The sequence below is a fragment of the Syngnathoides biaculeatus genome, chromosome 6, assembly GCF_019802595.1.
Source record: "Syngnathoides biaculeatus isolate LvHL_M chromosome 6, ASM1980259v1, whole genome shotgun sequence".
Classification (NCBI taxonomy): Eukaryota; Metazoa; Chordata; class Actinopteri; order Syngnathiformes; family Syngnathidae; genus Syngnathoides; species Syngnathoides biaculeatus.
In genome coordinates this window covers 7,330,689-7,352,999 of record NC_084645.1, presented here as the reverse complement: position 1 = coordinate 7,352,999, position 22,311 = coordinate 7,330,689, and the positions used below count along the sequence as shown (strand labels likewise).

Here is a 22,311-nt window from a genome sequence, read left to right as displayed (position 1 = left end):
ATGCCATTCTCTTTACTTGTAGCCCTTAATTAAATGTTCCCTCGGCTACAGCCTTGCTTGTATCCACAAAGGCCACAGTCACCATCTGCCTCATGTCGTCCTGTTGTTAGTTGTCACAGAAATGTCAATGACACCCACAGGGGACAGAGATGCTGCCCTGCGCAGCCAAAGATGAGCTGTTATAGTTAGTCAACTGAACGGAAATTTGTACTTTCTTTATACTGCAATTAAAGAAATGAAATCAGTGATTCTAACATTGTGTTTTCTTGATATGTGTAACATGATTAATGCCCTCATCAGACTCCAGCAGACTTCACAGAGTGAGCCTGAAATATTTTGTTTGGAAGGACAATATTTCTTGTTTGAAATAATAGACAATCCGCAATTTGGGCCTACGATAGCTATATGATGCCAAACTTCAAAGTCTAGCATTTTCAATTTTTTTTCTGTCTTCCGTGTAGTGAAACATCCATCCATCCATTTTCCATACCATTTATCCTCACGTGGGTCACGGGCATGCTGTTGCGTTATCCCAGATATCTTTTAGTGAGAGGCGGGGTACACCCTCAACCTGTCATCAGCCAATCGCAGGGCACATAGAAACAAACAACCATTCACCAGTCACTGTGATTTGGCAGGTGCGTATGCGCCCGCACGCCATCGCACTCGCAAATCTCCACAGTCGAGCATGAAAAATCACACATAAAATTTGTTACGAGTAGAAATACATACAGGGTTCGCACGCGTCCCTAAAAGTCCCTAAAAACCCCTAAATTTTCGAAGATGCATTTAGGTGCTCCTAAAAGTCCTTAAAATCCGCGAAAACCGGTCAAGCCCCTAAAAAGGCCTTAAATTATAAAAAATCAAAGGGAGGACCTCTACCGCCAAAATTCTCCGGAAAAAAAAAATAATCTTTTATTTAAAAAAAAAAATAGCGATCCGTCTGGCGTCTAAAACAGCCGAAAATTCTCAACGGAAGTCACTGTGTTGACAACGAGTCGCCATCTTGTCGTCGATATTCCATTGTTTGTTTCCATGAGTCGGCATTTCACTTCGTCTTAGTTACGTCTTTCATTGATCCAACTTGTATCATGGGGAAGTGCATTTTTCAAGATGCTTGGGTTGAAAGTAAGGAGTTTGGAAGCTGGGTTCATTGAGATGCAAAAGATCGGCACATGTTTTACTGCCATCTGTGCAAGCAGAGCTACCAGCTAGGAAAGATGGGCATCAAAGCGCTGGAGTCGCACCGGAAAAAAAGGAGACACACTGATTTGACGAAGACTCTCTCATCTTCCGTTGGTATGAATCTGTTTCTAAAATATAAAGGTAGTGAAGCATCAACTTCAGGCAGTGGTACTAGCAGTGCATGCGCACCTACAGTTGTCCAGCCATCGACTTCAACCAGCCAGAAGTCAGGCTCTATGAACGTAGTTCAATACACGAAGGTGGACTCGTTAAAGGCAGAGATCGTGTGGACTTAAAAAGTGATCTGCAGCCATTACAGTTACAAATCTTGTGAAAATAATTCGAAAGTGTTTGCAGTCATGTTCCCAGACAGTGACATTGCTAAAAACTACCACTGAGGGGAAAGGAAGACTTCGTACCTGGCTACATTTGGCATCGCTGCCCACTTTTCATCTCTACTGCCTCAAAGCCAAAAAAGCCAGAATAGAGACTGACATATCTACGCTTATTGAGAAGGCTGATAGGCTGTGTGAGCGGGCAGAAGAAAAGAGGAAGCTGAGGTTTATCACCAAGGCCAATCCACTCAGAGGCAGAGCAAAGGACAAGAGAGCCTCTTTGGCACCTATGCAGCAGCAAATAGAGGAGGCACTGGGTAGGCTCAAGGAGCTAGAGTAGGTGTGCTGAGACAGACATCAGTAGAAGACATTTGTGTATATAGTTGCAATTGTAGTTAGAATCAGTTTTTCTGTATACTGTTATGTGAAGATGTTGACAATGGTCATATCAATGAGAACTACCACAAGGGGCGATAGGTGATCACTGTCACAGGTACTTGGGTACTGGAACCTTTGATGAACCAAGAACAGCCGATGGCACCATTGGGTGAGTCTTTTTTCCTTACTCTTGATTTCCCATGATGGCCCTAAATTTTTCGTGTCGGCCCTAAATTTTTTCCGTGTCAGCCCTAAATTTTTCGTGTCAGCCCCTAAGAATGGCCCTAAAAAGCCCTTAAATTTTTTGGGTCCGACTGAGTATGAACCCTGTACATAGGTATTGAAAGACACCGCTTATTTTGTGTAGTCTTGACAATTGTTCCCTCTAAGCTATGCGACTGCCCAATTGCGCACTTGTCGCACATACTCAGTGCACATGAAAACCGATCCAGCGCAGTGAACCACAGCCCGTACATTTTTCAAATCTGAGCGACTGCATTCACACTCCCATTCACACATGCGGGCAATTTAGATTACAATTAATCTACCATAGCTGTTTTGAGATGTGGAAGGAAACTGGAGTACTCAGAGAAAACCCACACAGGCCGTGATTAAAACCCCAGTCCTTAGATCTGTGAAGCAGAAGAGCTAACCAGTCATAAGCGTGGCATATCAAAGACAACTCTCCATCAGTGCACCTTGGCGTCGACCAATAAGATTGCGTATTGGCTTCCGTGTTTACTATATACAGTACTTGTACGTGGTTGTGAACATTTATTCCCACACACAAATCTGTGTTTACCAAAACTTTACTGCAGGGGTGGCCAAATTGCAGCTCTTGAGCTGCGTGCGACTCTTTGCCTGTTTCCATGCGGCACTTGTGAAGGCATAAAAGCATAATGAAGTTCTGTTTTTTATAATGTGCGTCCATGCGCGCTTTGCCTGAGTTCACTACAGTAGTTGCAAGTGTGCTTTGCTTGCGTTTATTATGGTATTTACGTGCATGCATTGATTGACTTTATTACGGTTGTTACAAGTATTGTGACAACACCTAAATCGGTGTGGGCGTGTGCGTTGATGGGTGAGTGAGACGAGGATGCGCATGCATGTGAAGCGCGAGGATGAGATGGGAAAACAGCTCAACGGCGACCGGGGAAGAGTAGCTTTTTTGTTCCCACCACCCAGTTCACTTGTCCAACAAGAGAAAACTGAGTTAACCCCGAGGAGGACAACCTCAGCCCCAGGAAGACGTCTCCTCGATGTTTTCCGAGCATGGTCACGTGACCATAGCAGAAAAGGTTAACACGGTCTTCTCGCAAAAGTGGCATGCGCATTGAATGAAAATAGCTTGAAGTTACCCAGTCGGATCCTGATCTTTGGAGAAATAATTTATCAATTTACCTCGGAAAATGGAAGGGGAAAATGCACAGTTTAAACAAAAATATGGAGATGAACACTATGGTGTCAGGTCGCTATCAAAACAAGAGCTCAAATTACGTAGAAATGAGTGTTTAGGGCACATTTAAAAAAGCGGGAGGGCTCACAGAATTAAAATGCTCTCTCACTTTTGAAGTTGGACCTCACATTTTGATATCTACCACTCTGATTTTTACACTCTTCTGTTTTCCTTACTCTCGATTCTTCACTGAGCTACACGTGTTTCCTACTGATCTACGGTTCCAACTGAGCTTCGCTTGCTTCCAGATTAACCGGGGATGACGTCACCGATTAGGACTAGGTGAGATGATCACTGGACCCTGGGTTCAACAGAGCATATGGCATGCAGCAGAAATGGAGACTTCAAATCCAACCAGCTCAGCAGTTTTGGAATAATAGCTAAACTAAAGTATTTTGTAGATAAATGAAACAAAATAATTATCACATTAGTTATGCAATGTTTTGAAATAAAACCCTTTATTATTAAATATACCATGATGTGTATACCTAGTAAGCGTTCAATTCAAACAGTAATACTAATGTTGGTAGAAAATAGTAGAAGCTCAAAGTAGGTATATAAAAGTAATTCAGTGTAGTGTTTGTAATAAATAGGGTAGATTTATAGCATAAAGGTGTATTATGCAATATCATGCATGGTGTCGAGTATACTGTGGTAATACCAATAGTAGTCATACAAGGGTAAAATCTATTAAAAACTAATTCTGAAACTTTGGTTACTGCTGAAAACAATGCTTTTTGAGAGATTCCATTGGGAATAGATTCCAGATTTAAAAGCACTCAATTTGGTATTTCTTGAATTTGACCTCTTTAAAATTAGATAAACTATTTCGTGTCAGAACACTTGACCATTAAAATATATTGATGCTTTGCATTAACAGCCTAGGTAGCGGAGATCGTCTAGTCGAGTCTTATCAATAACGTCATCCCCGGTAAAACTGGAAGCAAGTTAAGCTCAGTTGGAACCGTAGCTCAGTCAGAAACAAATGTAGTGAAGAATCGAGGGCAAGGAGAACAGAAGCGAGTGTAGAAATCTGAAAGTGAGAGGTAGAAATGAAAAAGTAAGCAGTCACTGTGATTTGACGAGCGGCTTCGTGCCTGCGCGCCATTGCACTCGCAAATCTGCACAGATGAGCATGAAAAATCATGCGTGTAAAATTTGTTACATAGATATTGAAAGACGTTGCGTATTTTGTGTAGGCTGAACATTAATTTACGTGTTTATTTCATAAACGTAGCCTAACCCTAACGTAACAAAACAAGCCTGATCCTAAACAATCTGTATTCACTTCAAAACAGGAAGTTATGCCAAAAGCGCATGTTCCGAGCATCGTCACGTACTGTGAGCGCATTTACGTTGAAAGTCATCAACATTTTTGAAAAAACAAACAAACAAAACAAAAAAAAAACATAAACAATGAAGCAACCACTTGCATTGTGTCAATTGGGTTTGAATATTGCAAGGGCCAAAAAGCCATACAATGAAATGTATTAAAAAATGATCTGTGATGTTGCTGAACTCTTGTGTCCTGAAAACAAAAATCTTAAACAAATGGTATCAGACCTTCCATTTGTCCCGCCACACTGAACAGAATATCGGACATCAACACGATTCACAGTTGCACCTCCAATCATGGGAGTGTTTTAGTGTTGCATGAGATCAGAGTTGTGACATACAAGACAAGACTTGGTTGAACTGGTCTGTGTAAGAAAGAGCACACATATTTTTTCATTTTTTTTTTAATTACTACCCTGTGGTCTTTGTTCTCAGTAGGAATCAAATTTTCTCATCGTGTTGGTGTGTGACATTGACACTAAATCTGGGTGAGTAAAGGTATGTGTGTGAGGATAGAATGATATCCATGTGTAAGATATGGCCTTTGATGTCTATGATGTGGCTCTCTGTCGTAACACAGTAAGAAATACGACTCTAGCTACCCTGCTTAAGTGTATGATTCACCTGAACAACATAATTATGTCCAACTGTTAGTTTATATTATGTGGCCTGCGATTGGCTGCCCACCAGTTAAGGCTGTACCCCGCTTCTCTCCTGAAGATACCCGGGATAGGCTCCAAGATGCCTGTGACACTTGTGAGGATATGCAGTACAGAAAATGGATGGATGAATGTTAGTACTGTCACTAGCTCGCTAGGGTACATAACATTTTGTTGCCTGACTGAGGCCTATCATATTAAAAGTACATGAACATGCCTCAAGCAATCTTTGAATCCACATCCTCTCCCGAGCACCAGTGACGACCAACATTTTCAAACTCACAGACACATAATACATTGGGACGGTGCATTGATGATGTCGCTGTTGTAATGAGTGTATATGGTCATGTTGACCGGTGGCACGTCTTCCGGTTCCACCTCTCCAGAAGTGTTTGATATGACAAGATAAAGCTGATTTAGGGATATGGGAATATTTGATGGCAGTAGTCTGACATAGTGCATTGTGAAAGACCAAATTTGTCTTCTAGTCTGATCCGGTTATTACATGCACCACTGTCTTGCCTAAACTCTAAAAGATTTGTGTCTACACGGAACTTAAAACATGTCTTTCCCTTTTTCACTGGTGCATAGATTGCCTTTTGCAATATGAATATACTGTACTTCCACAAATCCAATTTGAATAGTTGTCTATTAGGCATTATATATGAAGTAACTTGTATGATTATATCATGAAATGTCATGCTGGATCAGCCTTTAATATAGATATGCAGTATGGTTTCAGAATTAAAGAAAAATGAATTGCACGCATCAAACTATAACCCTGCAAGGCATTATTCAATTTAAAAACATTTTTTTCATTTTAAAATGTTAGTTTTGCACACCCTTAGTTATTTTAAACTGTATAACCATTTAAAATATGGCGGAACCATGAGTTAGTAACAATCCAATTTGGGTTATGTACAAAATTTTCACGTCAAACTTCTATTCATGTATTATTTTTGGTTCTTGAATGGTCCTGGTATGGATGAGCTGAAGCATCTATCTTGCGCTTCTACTCGTACTGCATGATGATCATAGACTCTGTCTAATCTCTTTTTTGTGTCTAAAATGCTATTTACAGCATGTGTGTTATTCATTGAATTTAGGGCTCCAGCTATTGAACATCACTGATAGTTTAGTGGTACACATTCCTGATTTTAGTACATGCAGCTTGGGTTCCGGTCCCGCTCAGTGATATTATAGATATGTGCCCTGTTAATGACTTGGAACCAGTTCAGGGTGTAGTGCTCCTTTCAGTTAAAGTTACCTGGGATTGGCTCCAGCATACCCACAACTGTTGTGAGGATAAGTGGCTTGGAAAATGGATGGAGGGATAGATGGCATTATTGAATATTTTAGTATTCAAGTATCCTGCTGAAAATGTATCAAATAATCGAGTATTCAGATGCATTATATTTTTGCTTTGTTGAAGACCAATTATGAATACACAAGAAAAAAAATAAAGCCTTTCACCTAAAAATGAGCAACCAATTGTTTTTCTTTTCTTGCATAACTGTTTGATGTATTTATTGGGCAGCCAGCAACTAACTTGTCTATAGTGGTAGAACACTGGCCATAATATACAGTAGAACTACAGTGTGCGCGGCAATAACTTGATGTAATGTATTCAAGATGCTTGTTAAGCAGTGAGATGTATCAGGTTGACAACTATCTCCTGCTATTAACAAACAGCTATTGTATATCACAATAGTTATGACGAAAGTGGTCAAGGAGTCGGGGAGTTGCCAAAGGACTTTCAGTCATTTTGTTTAACTCACGGCAACACAAATCATAATCTTACGAGCTGCTGTCAGCAACAACTCATACCAACAGCATCTTCTCAGGCTGACCCTTATGCTTTATGTCACACTACTCATTTCCGTCCACCATCTTAAATACGTACATAAATAATTAGAGATACAGTATAAAATTCAAACTGGGAGAGGTGGCAGTCATTTAGTTAAATAAGCAGATCACCAAGGCAGATAAAATTCCTCGAGCATTAGTTGTGTTCAGTACTTGAAACATTCAAATAGTTGTTGCAGACCTAATTGTATTGTAGCATGTTTTTAAGAGAGCAAACAGTTAATGTCAACATGATCCCATTAAATTCTTAACTTTGGGGTTGTAAAGAAATATACTGGGTGATTTTAGCTCTTTAGAATCACAATGAGATTTATTGGCCAAGTGTGTAAAAACACACAAGGAAAAAGAATACAGTACCTGTGTTTCTTTAGTTGATAGTGACCCAAAGGTTATTTTTTTAATAATTTATAGACCTCTGAGATACAATACAAAATTTAGGGAAGATTTTTCAGAACTGCTGTCAGCTATTTGTACAACTGTTTTGCCATAATGGGGGATTTTAACATTACTGACAATAACATGGTAAAAACATCCAAAGAACTTTCTGCCATGCTAGACACATTTGACCTTTCTCAACATATTAAGAGTCCAACTCACATTTATGGTCACATCTTAGACCTCGTCATTTCTCAGGATGTTGACATTCTATCACTTGACATCAAGAATATGGCTATTTCTGAATATTTTTTGAATTACAGATTCTTCCACAGTTTCAGACAACCTCGGCCTATTAAGAAAAGGTACATAAATGAGAAAACTGCCACTAAGTTTACGTAGTTTTGCCACAGACCGTGAATACTGACTCAGTTGCTGAACGTTTTGGACAATTTCAACCCATAAATCTCAAATGCCATGAATTCTGTCACTCCTATTCAAACTAAGACCATCCTGAGGTGACCTAGACACCGTGGAGGAACACATTGATGGTCAAGAGCTCTAAATTAAAGTGTAGGAAAGGAGAATACAAGTGGAGAAAAACTGGAAATGGACTATAACCTCTACAGACAGTGTCTTTGTAATTTCAACCATGAGTTATTCAGGGCGAGACAGCAATATTTTTCTGAAATCATCAGTAAGAACCTAAACAATACTTGCACTCTGTTTGGCTGAGTTGACAAGCTGGCACTCTGTTTGCTGTGGTTGACAAGGTCACAAGCTCTTCTACAGCTCCAGAACTCGTAACAGCCGATAAATGTAAATAGTTTCTCAAAGTGCTAAATGATATCCGGTTGAATACTGACTCCGGAAAGCTGTCAATTTTGGTCTTGTTGGATCTCAGTGCAGCTTTTGATATGATAGCTCATAATATACTCAGTCATTCACATTTGGAAAAATGTACGGGTGTGATCAGTCATGCCCGCAGATATAAAGTTGCAGGTGTGTGTTCTGTTTGTAATTATGAGTGTACCCCTTTAAGGTGAGGCCCCATAGCTCAGTGGTTAAAGCATTGGTTTTGTAAAGCAGGGGTCGTGAGTTCATATCTCACTGGGGCCTTTACTCCCCAAGAGGGGTCGCGTCATGAAGGGCATCTGGGGTAAAAACTGTGCCAAACAAATATGAGCGTTCATCTGAGATGGCACGCTGTGGTGACCCTAATGAGACAAGCCAAAAGAAACTTACTAGTGTACCACTTTAAGAGTGGAGAGGGGCAGTATCAGGTAAACTCGGAAGTAGAAGTAGGCTGAGCAGCAGCTCGTTGTTATAGACCCTGTGCTTCCGTGTTTAAAAAAAAAAAAGACGTCACTGCGCTGGATCGGTTTTAATGTGCGCTGAGAGTGTGCGACAAATGCAGAAAATTTGTTGCGCGTTATTTTTGCAGATCAACTGTATAGAGCTGCAAGTGCGATGGCGCGCAGGCGCATACGCGCCTGTCAAATCACAGTGACTGATATACTGCTGAACAGGTTTAAAATGTGGGTAGGACTAAATGGAATGGTCCTTAAATGGTTTAGGTTCTACCTGGAGGAAAGGAGCTACTTCGTACCCATTGGAAGTGCTCAATCTCAACAAATGGCAATGACTTATGTGGTCCATCAAGGGTTAGTTCTTGGACCCCCTCCTGTTCAGCCTGTATATGCTACCTCTGGGTCAAATTTTCCGAAACTTTAATTTTGACAATCATAGCTATGCAGCTGACGCAGTTATATTTAGCAGTGTCTCCAGATGACTACAGGGAGTCCTCTGGTTAAAACAGTCTCGACCTAAAACGTTTTGACTTTACAACGCCCGTCCACTGTCCGCCATTTTGTCTAGCTAATGTGCATAATGCTTGTCTGTGTTTTTGGGCCGGGAGTATCTTTGAGAGATGAAGAGGCTACGTATGTTATGGACTTTGGTGAAATCCGACTTACAACGAAATTCAAGTTACATTACCAGCATAGGAACGGAATTTATTAATAACACGAGGACTCTGCATTTGGCTATTATGCTCCTCACAAATGGAATAAGTTGCCAACAATGATGACGTTAGCCCCACGTGTGGGTGTTTTTAAATCCAGGTTGAAAGCTTTTTTTTCCCAAATGTTTTTTAGAGTGTTTCCACTTTTCATGATCTCGCACTGTACACTGTTTTTAATTCTACTTTTATTTTTCATTTTTTAATACATTTTGTCATTTTCGTTTTGTCCCCTTTAAGTGTTTTTTTTTTTCACAATCAAATCATTTTAATCATTTAAAACAAATTGAGATACCTTGTGTATGAAATGTGCGATATAAATTTGCTTTACTTTGCTAACAGATCAATTGCATTCATTTAAATAGCAAACTAAGAATTTTTCAAGTTACAAACAGGGTTACAGAACAAGTTAATTTCATAACCTGAGGTTTCACTGTAGTTATATACAGTGCATACTGACTTTAAATTTGTGACCGCAGAATTATTGTACACTGTATTCCGTGTTTAAATTTTTTGTTTTATGTAATTTCGTATACCGTATTTTCGCAACCATACGGCGCATCAAATGGCGCAGTCTCATTTGTGGGTGCAGTTTCTGTATTTAACACATACATAAGGCACACCCTATTATTGGGTGCAGGCATGGTGGCGCTCACAAGGCAGTGAGTAACAATTTATATTTGTAAGCATAAGAACAAGCCTATTCTTTTTTTCAAGTCAACAAACACAGTATGCACAATCACGGTGTCACACCAAACCAAACTCATCACACAACAGCAAAACCAGCAGACAACATAACCAAAAGGATAACCCAAAAACGAATTGACATAAAACATGCACATCAAATGCTATTTATGTACGTTTTATGTCGCAAAGCATGCTGGGAGTGCCTCTAGCCTCCCAGAGATGCTACAATATGCCATCTTAAAACATGGAAGCATGCATGTAGCCAATTTAAAAAGGTAGCGGGAGCAAAACTGAGTTCAGTTGTACTTTAAGTATTTAAAAGGCCACTGTGAAGAAATGCATGATTTTTAGTATGTTATTAATGAAAAAAACGGCAGCCGACATGGACCCATGCGTTTTTTTCACTACAGAACATGATTTTGACGTATACAGCTTTTTGTAACTCCCGCCATGAAAATCCTCTCAAGGGTTTGTTTTCGAGAAGAAGCAGAAAGTGATGTACATGGCAGGACCGCCCTCAAGTGTACTCGTTTGTTTCTATTAGTTTTACCTCCGGGAAAGTAGCTTCATTGTTCCTTCATGTTAGCCAAAATCCTGGCTCGTTGCATTGCTGGACATTGGTTGAACACTCGGGAGGATGGATTTACCCTTCATAAGTTTGCAAGAGACCCGGTTCGTCGTGAAAAATGGATTCCACAGGTGCAAAGGACGAGAGCTTTGTGGGTTCCAAATGACAGGTAGGTGTGTACACAGCTACTAAAAAAATAATAGTTTGGGGCGGACCACATCTGTCTCTCATAATGGAACAAAAGATCCGCGTACGTACGACAGGGGTGCTAAATGTGTCGATGTGTGGGTCGGACGGCTTCTGTGTTGGGCTCTCCCGCAAAGGCTGCTGTGTTGGCTCACCCGTGAAGGGTGCCATAACGGCTCGCCAGTGAAGGCTGCCGCAACGGCTCGCCAGTGAAGGCTGCCGCATCGTGCCTCGTGGACGTGCACGGCTTCGGCCAGGTTGGCTCATACATACTCTCTGAGAGTCTTTCGCCGCCGCGGCAGTATATATGAGCCAGCCTGGACGAAGCCATGCTCGTCCACGAGGCACGATGCGGCAACCTTCGCCGGCTTTGGCGCCACATCCGCCGGTCACGGCTTCAGCTGGGATGGCTCATTTTCAGCGCCGAGGTGGTTTATCACTGTGCCGCGCTGGGCCGCGTTACAGTGTTGTCATCGCACGCGGCTGAATGCACCATTGCCGATAGGGTTGTTCATAGCCGCCCCCGTCGTCCGGGATGAATAACACCGCCGATGGCGGCAGCGATAAACAATTGTTTATGGGACACTCAGCCGCAAGCGACGACAGCGCCGTGATGAGCCACCTCGGCGGCAAAAATGGGCCACCCCGGCTGCCATGGCCGAGCCGGCCGCCAGCCTTGTTGGCCGGGGTGGCTCGTCGCGGTGCCGGGTCGTGATGGCTCATCTCCGCCACAGAAGTGTATCGGACAGGGAGGCGGTTTGGCCGTGATCGCATATCATCTGAATGTGGCTCTAAACAATAGGGTAATATTGCCCTGGTAACTTCACTCGGTTGTGTGATGTTCTCTTCTTCGAAAAGAGCTTCCGTGTCAGAAGGGGCGTGTTCATCTCCCACAGTAGGGTCCACAGCTTGTTTTCAATGGCGAATATCCGGGGTGACATCACGGACAGGAGACGCAACCAATATGGCGACCACTTGGATGTCTTCAAATGACACTTCCGCAACTTTGCACATTAATGACGCGTTCTCCGCTCATATTTTTTTTTTTTATAGACATTGAAGTGAATAATGTTATATGTATTTTTCATTATAATATCTATTTTAGAATGTTTATAGGAATCACACTTGACCTTTAACAATCTGCCTATTCGTGTTATTTTTTGACTGCTCATCATCCACAAATCTCATCAAAGTTCAACTGGGCAAGTTCTCCATCAAATATGCCAGGTTCCCCCTCATCCTTGTCAGTCTCGTTGCCGCATGGCTCCTTAGAAATTATGGCTCAGTTGACAAGCTGGCACTCTGTTTGCTGTGGTTGACGAGGTCACAAGCTCTTCTACAGCTCCTGAACTCGTAACAGCCGATAAATGCAAATAGTTTCTCAAAGTCCTAAATGATATCCGGCTGAATACTGACTCCGGAAAGCTGTCAATTTTGGTCTTGTTGGATCTCAGTGCGTTCTCCATCAAACATGCCAGGTTCCCTCTCATCATTGTCAGTCTCGTTGCCGCACGGCTCCTTAGAAATTATGTCGACTTTCAATTAACTCGATCAACAGTGGAAGCAAACACATTAGCCAAATCATCCACAATCCATTCACAAATTGTAGCATGATTGACCGGCGCTGCCTCCCAGTCTTAGTAAAGCTGTGATCGCCATCTGTCATCCATTGCTCCCACGCCATTCGCAACTTCACTTTGAACATCAGTTCCTTCGTCAAGCCTCCCGGAATAATGACAAGCTCCGAATTCATTTGTTGCACTTAACTGATAGATTGCCGTTTAAAGGTGTTTCTTCCTTGATGCCATTTTCAGGGGTCCTTAGCTTAAATGATGTTTTACACAAAACACATATCGGCACGATATACATGCTGTGGGTTGTGCCTTTAGGGTCCCTCTTCCCTGTCCACCCTTCCCCCTTTAACTTCCACATGATGTCCTCAGTCATGGCTGCCTTTCCTTTATCTAAGCAGCGTGTTGCCAGGGATTGCACTTTCAGTCAGGCAGAGCGCTCATCAAACAACATTTGAAGATTTTGGAACTCGGTGCACACACACAAAGCATGCCACATTATAAGCCCCCCCGTCCATTCTGGAGAAAGTATAAGACTTTTAACTGCGCCTTATGCTCCTGACTTTTTCTTGATCATCTTTTTTCACTCTGTCATCCATATCAACTCAACAGAAAGATCTTATATAATTAATGATACAGATATAAATAAGTGATTATCATAAGCACACAAAAAAGAGTCCATGTATATACCGTGAAGAAAATTAGTATTTGAACACCCTGCTGTATTGCAAGTTCTCCCACTTAGAAATCATGGAGGGGTCTGAAATTTTCATCGTAGGTGCATGTCCACTGTGAGAGAGATAATCTAAAAAGAAAAATCCAGAAATCACAAAGTATGATTTTTTTTTTTTTTAACTATTTATTTGTGTGATACAGCTGCAAAAAAGTATTTCAACACCTGTCTATCAGCTAGAACACCTGAGAAAACCAATGTTAATATTTGGTACAGTAGCCTTTGTTTGCAATTACAGAGGTCAATCGTTTCCTGTAGTTGTTCACCAGGTTTGCACACACTGCAGGAGGGATTTTGGCCCACTCCCCCACACAGATCTTCTAGATCAGACAGGTTTCTGGGCTGTCGCTGAGAAACACAGAGTTTCAGCTCCCTCCAAAGATTTTCTATTGGGATTAGGTCTGGAGACTGGCAAGGCCATGCCAGAACCTTGATATACTTCTTACTGAGCTACTCCTTGGTTTTCCTGGCTGTGTGCTTCGTGTCATTGTCATGTTGAAAGGCCCAGCCACGACTCATCTTCAATGCTCTGACTGAGGGAAAGAGGTTGTTCCCAAAATCTCACAATAGATAGCCGCGGTCATCCTCTCCTTAATACAGTGCAGTCGTCCTATCCCATGTGGAGAAAAAAAACACTCCCAAAGCATGATGCTACCACCCCCATGCTTCACAGTAGAGATGGTGTTCTTGGGATGGAACTCATCATTCGTCTTCCTCCAAACACTGTTAGTGGAATTCTGAACAAAAAGTTCCATTTTGGTCTCATCTGACCACAAAACCTTCTCTCATGACTCCTCTGTATCATTCAAATGGTCATTGGCAAACTTAAGACGGGCCTTGACTTGTGGTGGTTTAAGCAAGTGAACCTTCCGTGCCATGCATGATTTCAAACCATGACTTCTTAGTGTATGACCAACAGTCACCTTGGAAACGGTGGTCCCAGCTCATTTCAGGTCATTTATCAAGTCCTGTCGTGTAGTCCTGGGCTGATTTCTCACCTTTCTAAGGATCATTGAGACCCAACGAGATGATATATTGCATGGGGCTCCACTCCGATTTAGACTCCCCATCATGTGTAGCTTCTTCCATTTTCTAATGATTGCTCCAACAGTGGACCTTTTTTCATCAAGCTGCTTGGCAATTTCTCCGTACCCCTTTCCAGCCGTGTGGAGTTGTACAATTTTTTTCTCTGGTGTCTTTGGACAGCTCTTTGGTCTTGGCGATGTTACAAGTTTGAGTCTTACTTATTGTATGGGGTGGGCAGGTGTCTTTCTGCACCTACACAGGTCCATATGATTCAGGATAATACATGGAGTGGAGGTGGACTTTTAAAGGCGGAGTAACAGGTATTTGAGGGTCAGAATTCTCGCTAATAGGTGTATTCTAGCTGATAGACAGGTGTTGAAATCCTTTTTTGCAGCTGTATCACACAAATAAATCTTTAAAAAAAATCATACTTTGTGATTTCTGGATTTTTTTTTTGAGATTATCTCTCTCACAGTGAACATGCACCTACGATGAAAATTTCAGATCCCTCCATTATTTCGAAGTACTTACTTATTTTCTTCACTTTATGTATTTTTTTAATTGGCATTTGATAGCTCATTTCAGCCTTGCAATCGTTTATAGGGAGAGCTTTGTCAGGAAAAGAGATTACACTGTCAACATTGATTTATCTCTCAATGGCCTGTTATCAGCTGCACAGTATCAGTCTTCTTGAAAACCCAATATCATTTTACTGATAAGACCCTATCCTACAAAGAATAAATATCACTTTGGAAGCAATCCTTCCCATTCATACAAATGGCAATTAGGCCTTGTTTTGTGTACATGAACTTGAATAACCCAACTGCTGGCATTCCGGCTGCCCTCTCGGTATACTGCATGAGCCAAGTTTTGACTAGGAACAACACAAATGTACATTTGAAACTGCTGATGAGTCTAGCAGTCTGAAATGAAAAAGCCATCTGTACAGTAACTTTGGAAAAAAACTCTGAGCAGGTAAAATTTAAAACATGTTTTATTAACTAAGCTTTTTTTATGTGATTTTGTTTTTCTTTTTGAACAGACGGACTAGTGATGAGTTCACCAAACATGTTTGCAGACATGACGAACATACCAGAATACTATGCAGGCAAAAATGTGCTGATCACTGGAGCAACTGGCTTCATGGGAAAGGTACAATAGTCATTGACTTGGCAGGGAGTCAATAGGTCTGACTGAACCAATGTGTGGAACAAGCAGAAGCAGATTTTGGTATCGGCGTGGTACTGTATACTTTGTGAAATGCATTTCTTTCTTTTCAAGTGCCCTTTTTTATGAACAATCACATAGCATAATAGGGTATTTGGTTATATATAAGTTTATTAGTTTAAAAATTAAATGGCTTATCTTTGTTGTGTATTCTATTGAATATAGCCTGAACAGGATTTGCAAATCATAGTTTTCTCTTCAGGTTTTTAATTTCAAAGTATTATATGAACATTCTGCATCACAATCAGTATATGGCTGAGAATAAAACTGAACAATGTTTGGGTTGCAAGAATTTAATCCTTCTTTTTATTGTCTTTATGATTGACATAAGTAGCAATCAGAATATTATACTCCTTACCCCAATGACTACTACAGGTAATGTTGGAGAAGCTGCTAAGGTCATGCCCAGGAGTTAATGCTGTCTATGTAATGGTCAGGTCAAAAGCTGGCCAGAGTCCTCAGGCCCGTATTACTGACATGATCAGCAGCAAGGTAAGAGGGTCTGAGATCCCATGATAATGTATGTTTCTTTTCGAAGACAGGAGTGTGGTATGATGGCATATGATGAAAATCAAAAACGATTTGCTAATGGGTAACTTAGTTGTGAAATACAGTGGAATCTCCAAGGTCAAATCAGAAATGGGCAGTAAACAAAAGACCGTGTTTAATTTAACACTTGACACACACTCAAAGGGAACAATTTGTACACAAGCAAAGTGTTAAACTTCTATATGTTCCCTTTACAGGATGAGTCTGGAAGGAAATTATACTGGTTTAAAAACGCTCCACCATTTATTAAATTGCTGTTTAAAATTTGACAATGACTGGTTATCTGGTGAAGCATGACAGACCGGTATATTTCAAAGCCAAATTTGTTTTTTTTCAATTCACATTTAAATGATAACTGAAACAAATTGATTTGTCTGGATCTTCTAAGTTCATGATCATTAAAAGTATTGCAGGGATGAGAATTTTCCGCTGATCGGCGGATTTCCGACTTTTTCAGTTCAAAATGACCATTCTCGAGATAAGCGCAAATCCGTTGAGAAAATTTCAGGGGTAAGGGATAGGGGTAGGGTATCGTGCGCCTGCCTCTCGGTGGTGGGCTCCGAGCTGCAAGTTCAGCTTAGTGCTAGCACAAGCACGACTATCATATGCCGTTCGAACTTGCTCGGTAGTGTAAATATTTGCATTTTGCGACATAAACATTACAACTTGTTTGCAGCAGATTACGCGATTGGACAACAGAGTTATACAGTATAACGATCCAATCGTGTTAGTGGTTAATCGAGCTTCACCATTGCCATGTACATGTGTTCTCGGTTCTTAGAAATCGCAGTGTAACTTGTTAGTTAGCCAGATAATGGCGCGTGGGACTTAGTGCGAACTGAGCGACGGTGTGTTCAAAGTTTTACAACAGACATTTTCAGTGTTTTTCCAAATTGGTCATTCTCATCCCTGGTATTGTAATTGAATACTCTAAAATCCAGGAAAGTATGAATTTGAGTTTGAATGGTTGTTTGTTTTTATGTGCCCTGTGATTGGCTGGCAACCACCTCAGGGTGTAACTCATCTTCTGACTGAAGACAGGTGGGATAGGCTCCAGCACTCCTGTAACCCTTGTGAGGATAAGCGTATCGAAAAATGGATGGATGTGTGGATGGAACATCATTGATGTGCTTTATGAATGCTTTTCAACTATTGTCTTGCACAGTGGAAAGTTCTTTTATTTGATATGTTCAATCGAAGCAAGAACATATCTAGAGTGAAGGCTTGTATGTGTCAAGCAGACCAGAAAAAGCTCAACCATGCTTTTATCTCAAGTAAACTTGACTACTGTAATGGTCTTCTGGATGGACTCCCCCCCAAAAGTATTAAAAAGCTGCAACACATTCAGAATGCTGCAGCTCGCATTCTGACCAGAACAAAGCGGTCAGAGCATATAACTCCAATCCGAAAGTCCTTGCACTAGCTTCCAGTCAGCTTTAGAATACATTTTAAAGTTCTGCTATTGGTGTATAAATCACGAAATTATTTAGGTCCTGAATACATGAAAGAAATGCTTACAGAATACAAACCCAAGAGAGCTCTGAGATTGACAGACTCAGGTCAAATAGTGGAGTGCAGAGTCCAAAGCAAACATGGTGAAGCAGCATTTAGCCATTATGCTGCACACAAATGGAATTAGATGCCAACCGAGGTGAAGTCAGCCCCGAGTGTGAATGTTCTAAAATCCAGGTTGAAAAATCAATCTTTCTTATGCTTTTTAGAGTATTTCCACTTTTTAATCATATTTCTTGCACTGTATGTGGTTTTAATCATACTTTTTAAAAAAAATATATATATTGTCATTTTTGTTTTTATTCCATTTTAAATGTTTTATATATTTGTTTTCCAAATAGTTTTAATCATATAAACCACATTGAGTTACCTCGTGTATGAAATGTGCTATACAGTACAAATAAATTTGCTTTGCTTCGCTTCATCATGCATTCACCCCACAATTATACCAGTCTGTGGTTTTAAGTGGCACCTAATTACGAAGTGGCAGAATGAAATATTTGACATAGTTAAATCATGATTTTGAGGGAGGGGATCAAAAAAAAAATTTTAGTATGATTATTTTTTTTTCTTTTTGTTTTTTTTGTATTTTTACAGGTTTAAATGTATGAATTGGAATTGCCTGGGCACCAGTTCACGGTGTACCCTGCCTTTCGCCCAAACTTAGCTGGGATGGGCTCCATGTCACTCACAAGTCAACCCTAGTTACATAAGTGATAAAGCAGTAGAAAAGGAATGGATGTTTTTGGCCTTAGCTCTATGTTGTCTTTGGGTTATTTGTTGGAAATGATTGTGATGTGCCTTTTGATCATAAAACATTGAACAAAAGGCATTTATTCAAAATGTCGCTGTTTGAGGGATACTGACGATTGCTTATTTTAATTAAAATACTTCCTGCTTAGTTGTTTCATAGGTTACAGGATGAACAGCCATACTTTACAGAGAAGATCATTGCTGTGAGCAGTGACCTCACAAGGCCAGAATTGGATCTGAGTAAGGAGAATCAGAGTTTACTGGCTGAAACCATCAACATTGTCTTCCACTGTGCCGCCACCATCCGCTTTAATGAGCCATTGAAGTGAGGTTTTTTTTTTCATTTCAAGTTTCATTGCGAGGGCTTTCTTTCTTGGAATGTTATGTTAACTGATTGCTTGTACAATTGCATTACAAAAATAATGTTAAGCATTTTAGGAGTATTTTCAAAAGTGCTCTATACTGTAAATGTATTAAGGTAAAAGGATGAGTGAATGTCTAAATATTATGTGTTGCTCAACATGGTATGAAGCAATGTTTGCAGTAGACAGAAATGTGACACCTGGTTCACTTTTCTCAACAAAAGTTTTGTCTTTGCCTTCTGGACAAATTTTTTCTGTGTCTTTTGATTAGTAATGAATTTAAGATGAAAGGTTACTTTTTTCAGTGAGAACAGAAATTTTACATTTTTAGAAGCATAGGTCTGGTTAGGTGTATAAACTATTAAGGCTCCTGTCTACCAAATGTCTTTTGTTTCTAAAGAATACAGAATTGTATATCTTATTGTCTGCAGACTATTTAACTTGAAATTGTTGCATGCCTTGAGGCAATAGCTAATTTCAGTCCAAGATTTCTGTATTGAGCAGCTTTGTGAAAACACAGCAGCTGTGTTTACGTTCTGTTTTGTCATTTTACCTTTTTGAAACTTTCCTCTCAGGGATGCAATGCAGTTGAATGTCTTGGCCACTCAGAAGATGCTCACTCTAGCCCATAAGATGAAACAGCTGGAAATCTTCATCCATGTATCCACAGCCTATGCCAACTGTGATCGGCAGCTCATTGAGGAAATGGTTTATCCTCCCCCAGTGGAGTACGTCAAACTCATTGATGCACTGGAGTAAGTTAATTTTTACTTTTACCAAATGCAGTTACCAGCTAGTTAATGTTATCAGATGACAGCAATGACCTATATACAATTTTCTTTCTATCAGTATAGAGTGCTGTGTGTACATTAATGAGGAAAAAAATGAACTGATTTTAGCAAATGGCTGCAATTAACAGGGAAAAATTCGGAATATTTGTGCGTGTGTGTGTGTGGGTGTGTGTGCGTACACTTGTATTGCTATGTCTTGACCAACCCTTGGCAAAACACCTTTGTTGTGAGGACATTCCGGCTGGTCCTCACAAAGATAATGCTTAAATGAGCTCCATTAGTGCGAATAAATGTTCTGTAAAAGTTTCAAACAATGTCCTCAGAGAGCTAGAAACCTCAAACCCTATGAGTACAAACATGTCGTCTGTGGCACTTTTGGGTACTACAGGTGAAAATTCAATCCAATTTTCTGATTGGTCAAGGCAAGGGAATTTTCTGATTGGCTGTTTTAGTAATGTGACCTCAAAGCCCCATAAGAATTGAGGCTGCACAACGAGGAAATGAGGCAGACAGCACATTTCAACTGAATAAAAGCTGTAAATAATCAATTTGTCAAGTAATATAACTGAACTTGTAAATTACTCATATTACTTAATATTACTTAATATAATATTACTATACACTATACAATAATATTGCAAATGTGAGTCATTAAATACAATATAGATAGATGGATAGATAGATAGATGTAAAAACCACAACCCTCTTTTAAAGTCACATATTAGACCTGGTAATCTCTAAGAATGTTACCAATTTATCTGTTGACATTAAAGATTTAGGCATTTGTGTTCTTTGTGTTTGTGTTCTTTTAAATTAAAATTATTATGATATAATTCTTGGTGTTCTTCAATTTAAATTACAGATTCTCTCAAATAAATAAATCTCTCAGCCACCCTTTGTATTTAAGTTAAACATACTAAAATAAGAGGCCCAGCGCTAAATTTATGCAGATCACAGCTGTATCACAAACAAGGAAATTTAAAATGTCTTGGATGCTGTAGCTCCTATTAAAAGTAAGACACCTTTGAGTTAGTCTGGAATAAAATGGAGATGCACTATAATCGTAAAGGCTTTTAAAGTATAAGAAAAAAAAGGAGGGTCAGTACTACTTCTGTACGAATTTTCTTATAACAGGACCTTTGATGATATCGGACAAAGGTGTTGACACGTCTCCACTTTTCTCGTTTGCACTTTTATTTTTTACACTGTATTATTTGTGATATATTGTGATATTTTTGTTTTGGGTAGGTATCTGTACCCATTTTTTAAGCATAATTCTCAATATCTCATGTACGCATTGAGCTAGAGGCCAGAAAATTGAGATTGTGCATCGACAGTGTGCGCAATGAGTGTTCCGGATTGCAAACGTGTGTGACCTTGCCAAGTATGAAAGGTCACCGCCATGAAAGGTCACCGGCACTAAGGCCTTTTTTAAGCGTAATTGTCAATAGCTCATGAATGTATTGCGATAGAGGCCTGAAAATGGAGATTGTGCATCAACACATCATGCGCATTGAGTGTTCCGAATTGACCCCTTCGTAGAAATTGCGCAATCAGCGTCACTGACCAATCAGAGGCCAGAGATCTGCATAAACCACGGCCCCTTTTTGGACCCCCAGTTTTCTCAGACACCGCTGCATGATCCAGTATAGCTTCTGTTGGCGTTTTATCGCGTATTTGGGTTCTTTAACAATAGATATGGTTAAGAGGTGTAGTCACGGACTTTATAATAGTGACGACAGGTATCCTGAAAGGCTAGTTGGTGGCGTTAAATTCGTACCCTTTCCAAAACCGAAGACCCAGTACGAAAAATGTCTTTGATGGATAAAACTTTGTGGAAGACCGCATGATCAACTGAATCCATCAACCGGAACAGATATGTTTGCACGAAGGTAAGTCCTATATTTGATTTTCAATACATGTCTCATATAAATGAATAAGCAGTTCTTCGCTTGCATAATATAGCTACGAGTGAATGATTGACACACTTGATCTGTGTTGAGCGATATTTTGATCTGACTGCACAAGCGTGTCTCTGTTCGGCGGTTAGCTAAGCTAAACCGGACTAGCAGTCCTAAAAGCCTTCGACGTGCACCGAGACACCAAGACTGAAGGAAGAATGTTTGAGGACACTAAAGTAGTGATTGTCGTACTCGGTCGGGACTTGCGTAGGTTCGGGAGTAATTCAAGAATAATTATTGAGGGGAGCGCGTGACGTTACACAAAGAAAATGAGAGAAACAACTCGTAAATCAAGCCTCGCCTTCTTTTCCTTCATACGGTGGTTCACAAACGACTATACAGATACATATACAGATTCTGCACACAAGTGTGATATGTAACACGAAAATAGGAAACTGTCAATGACGAATTCGTCTTTGGGTTATAATATATTATTATGTGGCTTCTCGGTCTTCCTCTGACTCTGGAATGATCTCGCGCTAATATCAATGCTTTTTCAGTCGATATGCATGTAAATACCATTGAAATACCGCTCGCTGAAATACTTGAATCCCTGCTGTCTGCTTTTCAACAATGCGAGTGAGAAATCAGCCGGTAAATCGGACAGTTTCGCTCTATTCCTTTGTTGCTGCGCCGATATTTTTCCTAATTGTTTGTCTGACGTCAGCGCACATGGCATGACGTCACTTCAGGAGGCGTGGTTAAGTGCCCTGTACGGAGGGGTCAATTGCGAACGCGTGTGACCTTCCTGAGTGTGAAGATCAACGTCACGAGGC

At 40.4% G+C, this 22,311-nt stretch overlaps 1 protein-coding gene and 1 non-coding gene across 3 annotated transcripts in view; both read left to right on the top strand.

Annotated features, from left to right (window-relative positions):
* The window catches only part of far1 (fatty acyl CoA reductase 1), an 80,275-nt gene that overhangs the window by 3,515 nt on the left and 54,449 nt on the right, over positions 1-22,311 (top strand). For both annotated transcript variants that reach the window (XM_061822533.1, XM_061822532.1), the window contains exons 2-5: positions 15,423-15,532; positions 15,983-16,099; positions 18,571-18,746; positions 19,359-19,538. In XM_061822533.1, coding sequence (XP_061678517.1) covers positions 15,423-15,532; positions 15,983-16,099; positions 18,571-18,746; positions 19,359-19,538 — 583 coding nt within the window. The remainder of the gene's footprint in view (positions 1-15,422; positions 15,533-15,982; positions 16,100-18,570; positions 18,747-19,358; positions 19,539-22,311) is intronic.
* trnat-ugu (transfer RNA threonine (anticodon UGU)) lies at positions 8,636-8,708 on the top strand. The gene has a single exon. It is a non-coding gene; the product is annotated as a tRNA-Thr (tRNA).